General features: G+C 31.4%; 1 protein-coding gene across 1 annotated transcript; it reads left to right on the top strand.

The window, feature by feature from the left end:
* Positions 1–39: 39 nt before the first annotated feature.
* LOC111712584 (uncharacterized) lies at positions 40–7,304 on the top strand (the record flags this gene model as incomplete). The annotated part of the gene is given in 6 exon segments (XM_023487238.1): positions 40–92; positions 2,046–2,192; positions 2,891–2,961; positions 3,554–3,602; positions 6,563–6,631; positions 6,820–7,304. Coding segments are annotated over 6 exon segments (431 nt in total), but the record flags the coding sequence as incomplete, so codon positions are not given.
* Between the last annotated feature and the right edge of the window lie 906 nt (positions 7,305–8,210).

Here is an 8,210-nt window from a genome sequence, read left to right as displayed (position 1 = left end):
ATTAAATATTTTACTAGTCTAATTATGGTATTTTTGAAGTTTATGATGCTAAGATGAAGCATCTGGAACTACTAAAGAATCTTGCTGAAAAGGTAAAATTTTAATTTTAATTAATTAAAGGGACTAGAGACGTAATTTTAAGTGCTTGTTCATATTTAGGATGTTCCGATTCAACAATGGTTTATGGTATATATGCTTAGCAGCTTAATAGCGTTGTTTTCTCTCTGAAAATTGATTTTCTTCAATTGTATTTCTTGATAAAGTGAATTGCGTATTTCTGCTTCAGAAAATGTCAGAATTTAAAACTTCAACTTCCATGGTTTAAAAAAAATTCTATCTTTAAAATTATTGGTTTAGATTAAGGGTTTGAAGGGTACCTTTGTAAATCGTGCATGGCCCAGCTCAAATAGAAGGTCACTTGAAATTACAACTTTTGTCCCAAAGCAGAATGATGTAATTTATTTATTTATTTATATAAGAATTCAATTGCTTGGGTAATTGTGGAAAAAAGAATAAATAAAGTACTTTCTTTAACTCTTACTGGGTTCTCCAAATAAAATATAACTCTTCAATAAAGTATTGCAAAAGAATGAATTTCAGACAACTGGATGTTTTTGTTTAAATTTTTTATGGTTGCTCCCCAAAAGTGTGATGCACATTTTTTGCTTTAGAAACAATTAACAAATTATCATAATTAAACAATGTTCTCCTCCACATAGTTGATCAGATTAAGGTTTAAGGACCTTTGTATATTGTGCATGCCCGTTTTTGTAATGGCACGTCATTTTAAATTATGACTACAACAATAAACAACATTGTAATGTCCCCATTATTTACCATATAGAACTTACAGTTGTCTATGGCACTCGGAAGAGAGCAGACCTCTCTTATAGCGGTCCTGGCTTTACAGTTTGGGGGACTGCTTTGTTTAGCTGGACATCTTGTATCCTTCAGGGGAAGTAAGGAATCTACATAAAATAAATCAAGACTTCATCTTCAGTCTGAAGATTCCTCTCAATGGGGCTCTAGGGCTTACAACTCCCACTTTGCCTAAGGGGTGCAGTTATGGGCTTTCCTTAAAATGACCCTTAACTAGGAAAGAAGGAATAAAGAGCAATCCACTTTGCCTAAGGGGTGCAGTTATGGGCTTTCCTTAAAATGCCCCGTAACTAGGAAAGAGTATAACAGAAGGAATACGGAGCAATCCCCTATACCCTTCCTCCTACAAACTTCCTAACCTCTCTCCTACCTGCTCCAAAACTCGATGTCACAAGAACTAATTGGAGAGGCCTCAAGCGTAGAAACAAGAAACAAGAAGAAAAAAGAAAATCTGTCAGGAAAAGGAATAAAATGGAAGGTAACCTATTATGTCAAGGGAAGGAGACTTCCCCCCCCCCCTTCTAATTATTCTACCCTGCTTATAAATCCTAGAATATTATGTTTAAAAGTTGCTGTGATTGCACCACACATGCAAACATTCCAGAGTTCAGAAAAAAGTTAGATGCAACTCAAGAGCAAACAATTCAACATAGTGTACCTAGGAAGGAAAGCAAGATCCTCAGCTAGTTCAATTAAATACTTGGTTCAGAAAAAAAAACAAGATCTTTATTAATAGTTTTTTCTTGTAAAGTGGCGAACTACTAGGACATCCAAAAAAAATGTTTTCTTTTTATTTTCAAAAGTAGCCGAAATATGATCGAAAGATGTACGAACAAGAAGAAAATGAAGAACAAGAAATTTAGAAAACTCAAAATATGACCATCTGATATCATATAAATATTTAAATTATTGTAAAATTTAATTGAAATAAATTAAAGTTTAAAATCTTATAGAACTTAGAACTCGTTTTTAATAGTTAATTAAAATCCAAGGCATATTAATATACCTTGAACCTCAATGATGGTTCTGAGGCCTCTTTCCAATGACATAGCACGGGACCCCCCCCACCACCCTCCCATCGTTTAACTTCGTTCTCAGCCTCTCTACTTTTAGGTTAAGTCTGGGGAAAACAGTTCAACTTCTTGTTCATTTTAATTTTAATTTAGGATCGAGAGATTGCCGAGAAAGATGTGGCAATAGCGCGTCTAAACACAGTGATTGCTCAAAAGGAGGCAATCTTCACACAGAAGTTTGCGCAAGCGCAGCACTTTATTATTCAGCTGACCGCCAAACTTGAGAATTTGGAGAAGAAGGTAGAAATGAACGATCTTGCTAATGTAATTTGATCATAAAACTTACTTATCTCATTTTTAAAAAATACCAGTTAAAAAAAGATAAAAAGATATCTCAATTCGGTCTGAAAGTTCCATTTTACTTTAATTTATTAGAATATAAACAAAAATGAGCATTAACAGCTAAGAATAAGCAGTAATAGTAAGGAAAATAAACCAGTGTAAAACAAGTTCTCACTATAGGTTTCTAGGGTACACCAAAATATATCTAGAAAAAATTATAGGACAAGGGCACAACACAAAACGCATTTAATCAAACTTGCGGGTAAAGCAAAAAAAAGACTCTAAAAATGAACTAAAAACAGGTTTACTGAATTCGGGGATCTATTGTACTATTTTTTTGGTATGTGTTTGCTTTCGCTCACAACTCTAAACTAAAATAAAAAGTAATACCAATTGTAAAAAAACTTATCTCGATAAAAGAAAAAAAATTCTTAGAACTGCTTCTTTTATTTGAACCATTTAAAATGTAAATATGACCAGGAATCCACTGCGCTTTGCTCTGTCTCACAAAGAAAAATGGCACAATGTAAATAGCGTAGTTTTTAGAAAATTAAATTTAGATTTTTACAAGGAATTGCGATTGTAAAAATAAAGGTAAAACGGGTATTATTGTGAATAATCGTTATAGGGTTCCTTTCACAACCTCTTTAATAAAGGATGTCGGTGGGGCAGGAGCCAAGAAAAGGTTAGGAGTTAAGGCTAGAGTTGGCCTGAATATCATGAATAGGTAACAATCAATGTTTTCATTCTTTGGAACCAGTTTTTAACAGTTGATTAAGATTTGTGTTTTGAAGAGCAAAAAGTCAAATTTGGTTCTGGTACTTTGCCCCTTGGATCTAGACCATGTTGGATCCGCATGTTTTGGATTCGGTTCCATGAAGCCTAAATATTGCGGATCCGGTTCCTAAGGACTGTTGGAACTAATCATGGTCCAAAGTTTTTTGATGTTTTTTGTTGATATTGGTATTGACGGTTCAGACCAAAACTAATAACGATTTTTGAAATAGATAACATATTTGAAAAAAAAACATTTTTTAAATCCAGTACGACTAAAAAATTAAAAACGAAAAAAATCACGCTTTTCGATTTAAATTTCTTATCAAAATCATCGTTTTAATGTTTCCAAAAATTATTTCTGAAAACAAAACAAAAGCTCGTTCCTAATTGATAATGTGGTGCCTCTTAAAATCTATTGACAACACTCGTTATAAGAAAAATCAAACAGAACATGCTGTGCTTGCAGTGTGCAATGTGAATGCACTGCTACTGTACAAAGTGTGTTTTATGTACTTGTACGTAATAACGATTTTATTTACTAGGTTAGGAGAACCCTTTGAGGAGGTGGGGGTTCATGGGCGGAAGGGGCAGGTAGGTTATCATGTATTCTAATATATTTATTTTGAAGAAATAAGTTTTAGATTTGGATAATAAATCATAATTTTGATCAATTATACTCCTTTTATATCAGTTCAATTCAATGCAAATTGTATAAGGTTGGATTTATTGCTTCCTATAAATTTTGTTTAAAAATCGTTTTGAATGCTAAAAATGACACTAAATCAAGATAAAAAGAATGTTACAAATATATGGAGCAAAATTAGCTATTTTTTGGTTTAAAATAATTGATGTTGTTGGTCAAATGTATTGTTCTCTTTTTCAGAGAAAACTAAGAAAAATTTGAGAACAGTATAAGGTTAAAAATGGAAGTTATAATTTTCAATCAAAGCTTGAGAGATCTAACAGTTATCCAGGAAATTTGAACTATAAAAGACGACTTATATAATCAAATTGGGTTTATCAATAGATATTCTAAATAATTTGAAAAAAATCTACATAAAAGAATGCTTTCATTTCTCAACAAAAACTTTTTTTAATCAAATCAATTTTGCCATTTTTTGCCATGACGTTATGTTATGCAAGCAAATACTTAACATTTAAACTATATTTTCAGCGCACTAAATAATAATGAATCTGTTTCACTTGTCATGCTAGATATTTCTAAAGCTTACGACTGTATTGATTACAAGATACTTCTGAAAAAGCTTGGAAAACCCAGGAATCAGGGGCAACATATTACAATGGTTTGAATCTTACTCGGGAGGGGGCAAGAAGTCGATATAAACGGTACCTTATCAGACTTTTTCTAAATATTAGAGATGGGTCTTGTTCAAGGATCAAGTCTAAGCTGTTTACTGTTTATTATCTATGCAAATGACTTCTTCCAATCTAACAAATTTTTCAGTGTAGCCTTTGCCGACGGCACAAATGTGGCATCAAAATGTCAAAACTTGAATACTCTTGCAGACACAAAAAATAAAGAATTAGAAAAAAACTTGTTGGTACATGGTTAATAAACTTACTTATAACTTTCAGAAAACCAATGCAATTAAATTTTCAAATTCTCTAAATGCACAAAACGACTGTCCCGATGTTTTCTTTAAACTAGGAGAAACTACATGAAAAATTGAACGCATAAAAGAAACAGATTCAGTTAGAATATGGCTGGATACTAAATTGAACTTTAATGACTATTTTAAAAAGATATACAGGCTATTAACTTTTTCATTTAATATGCTATGAAAAAAAAATAAAAACTTCTTAAGCTTTGAAACCGTTAAATTGCTTTATTACTCATTTTTCCACTCTCATTTAGAATTTAGTTCAACATTTTTAATGCTAACTTCAAACAAAAATATTTATAAGATAGAATCATTGCAAAAGAAAGCTATTCGTCTATTGATAGGGTCGGAAGCTTTTTGGGCTTTGAACATACTCCCCTTTAGAAAATTAGGAATTTTTATTTGAATTTAAAAGAGACCAATTACCCCAAACATTAGAAAAGATTTCATATTATCAAAAAATATCAAAAACGCAAATCTTAGAAACAGAAATAATTTTTATATTCCTAGAGTAAAATCTATTGAAATTGGACTTCTTCCTCCTCACAATTTCCCTTAAATATGGTGTGAAATACGGCACTTCTCTAAGCTTTCAAACGTTAACCTTATTTCGAATTTTAAGCAGAATGAAATTGAAGATTTGTATCAGCAGAACAAATGTTTTAATTCTAATCCATGCTATGTTTGCAAAAGAATCGAAGAAAGCAAAGACGATTTTACAAAGATAAAAAGAGTAAAAGATATAATCAAACATATAAAGGATGTCAAAAATCTGCGCGAACTAAAAAGATGCGTAAAAATGCCCGTTTTGCGTTATAGAACCTATATCTTTTTCACAGTCCATAAAGCCTATTTTGAATATTTTTTTAAACAACACAAATATATCTATAATTTTTATTGCTAAAAGTTGTTAGTTCATCTTCGAAAAATACTAACAATCCACCACCAATTTATATTAAATATAATGTAAACAATAAATATGTAGCTTTCCTATTCCTATCCTTTTTTTATTTTTTTAGAATCGGGGGGGGGGGAATATTCCCTTAACCTCTAATTTTGAAGGTTTTAAAACATTTTTTTCTCCTGAAACACTTGATTTTGTATTTTTTTTTTATACTTCATAAATGATTGATTACTAACTTACTACTTACTATTAAGGGTGAAACTATTATATCGAAAACATCAATGCACGGCAAATTAGAAGCAACATTTAAAAATCAAAGAAATTATAAAATCAAAACTAATTCAGAATTGAGATTTTAATAACAGATCATAAAAAGATGCGTCTTGAACCGCTCAATACCGTCAATGTGTCCGTATTTCTATATTCAAAAATTGTTTTTTGAAAGCTAAAAACTACTTTTTTATATAGCTTACCATTAAAAAGGTCTTTTCTTATCATTTGCTTAATTATCAAGGAATTTATTTTTTATGAATTTAACGTTTCTGAACTTTGTGTTTCAAGATGGATATTGTGATACCCATCTTGATTTATTTTGACAAAATTAGTGTGTGGCTTTCATTAGTGATTTGCCTTGTACAAAAAGGTAAAAATCTGAATGAGTTTGAAAACTAGCTTTTTTTCTAAATGTATCAAAGAAAACTTTAGAACTGGTGCAAGGTGGATTCGTGCATTTTAATGAAATAAAATGTCAAATTTGTTTCACCCTTAAAGGTAATGTTAGCTAAAAATTAAAGGGGTATAGGTTAACGTCGAAAAGAATTAGTTTAATTATTTAAGATCTGAGTGGGTAAATGCAACTAAGTGAATTTGTATGGACGCTACGCTCTTGGGTGTTCTTAATTTTCTCCCCATAGACTAAACAGATAGAAGTAAACTTAGTAGCGATCGATATCGAATTCTATCCAACGTTAACCTATACCTCCTTTCATTTTACGTGAACACTTCCTTTAATATTTGATTTTTAGTTGGAAAGTGATGAGAACGCTGGGTTTTATGAAGAAAGCAATTTGGACGAAGAAGATATTCTAACAGAGGAATAATTTGATAGAAATCGATAATTTTATTAATTTTTTAGAAATTATTTTTCCTAAAGCTTTTCTTAATACTGTATATGTCTAAAGGATCACACAGAAAAGTCAAATTTAACACCAAAAATAAAAAAGTCTGACTTTACCCCCAATTTGAATTTTTTGAATAATGTTTAAATCGATTATTTTACCAGTTTGGAGAGAATGGACCTGTGCCAGCTAAAAAACGGAAGTAGACCCAGTCACTGGTCTTCCAGTCCAGTTCAAACCAGATTGTCATGCACAATTGTACATAAAGAAGATTATAGAAACAAAAAAATTGTCAAACGTTTTTTTGAAAGTTCATATAGAAGATTATAGAAAAAAAACATTGTTAAACGTTTTTTTGAAAGTTCATAAAGAAGATTATAGAAAAAAAAACATTGTTAAACGTTTTTTTGAAAGTTCACAAAGAAGATTATAGAAAAAAACATTGTTAAACGTTTTTTTGAAAGTTCATAAAGAAGATTACAGAAAAAAACATTGTTAAACGTTTTTTTGAAAGTTCATAAAGAAGATTATAGAAAAAAAAACATTGTCAAACGTTTTTTTGAAAGTTCATATAGAAGATTACAGAAAAAAACATTGTTAAACGTTTTTTTGAAAGTTTTGAATAATCAAAATAAAATAATGAAAATTACTATGACAATTGATCTTTCTCCAGCATTAAAAGCCAGTGTTCAATTGTACTTTGTTGTATAATCTCCGAAATCACATGAAATTGGTTGGTTTGCAGGAGCATAAATATACATTTTCTTGCTGATACATCGTCATGGTTGCACGCCTACAGATAACAGGCACTTTCTGTCTAATTGTTGATACAGGCATTTTCCCTTATAAACAGTCAGCAATGTTTTTGCAAAAAAAAACTCACATTCCAGGGCGTATTGATGTTTATTATACCTAAATTCCAATTAGGAATTCCAGGAACTGCCTTGTGACTTCTGACGTCAACGTTTGCATTGATCTAAATATATTATTCTTAGATAGCAGACCGACCGGAACCTATTTTTAATTCTCGTGTTCAGTGCGGATCCAGCTCTTTGGTGACATCAAGCGAAACTTGCGTGCGAGTGGGGGGGAAGGGGGAGTTTCCCGAAATTTTTCTTAGGAGATAGCATCGAGTATGAGTACAAATATTTTAAGTGCTGAAAATAGAAAATTATTCTTAAAATATGCAAAAATATTGCCACCTCAGAATCGTACTCAGACAGCACAAAAGCATTTTGATATGGGTATTATTAAAATCTGCGTGAGTTCATAGGAATTTGAGTTCAAAAATATCAAAATTGGGAAAGGCTAGGTAAGGTCAAAAAGGTCATATTTTCTGTCCAAAATTTTTTGCTACCCCATAAAACGAAAGGTTTATGGTACATTTTAAATATAACTAGCTGAAGGGCCCGACGCGCTGCCTGTGGGAAAAAAAGAAAATTGGGTTTAATGAACACCCCCGGCCCCCTCTGAGTGTCCACAAAAAAATTCAGCCCAATCGGTCCAGCCGTTTGGCCGGCTATAGACAACATATACATATACGAATGTCTTGTTT

This window comes from Eurytemora carolleeae, unplaced genomic scaffold, assembly GCF_000591075.1.
Source record: "Eurytemora carolleeae unplaced genomic scaffold, Eaff_2.0 scaffold1295, whole genome shotgun sequence".
Classification (NCBI taxonomy): domain Eukaryota; kingdom Metazoa; phylum Arthropoda; class Copepoda; order Calanoida; family Temoridae; genus Eurytemora; species Eurytemora carolleeae.
Note: the sequence above shows the minus strand (reverse complement) of the source record. Positions and strands in the feature narration are given on the sequence as shown.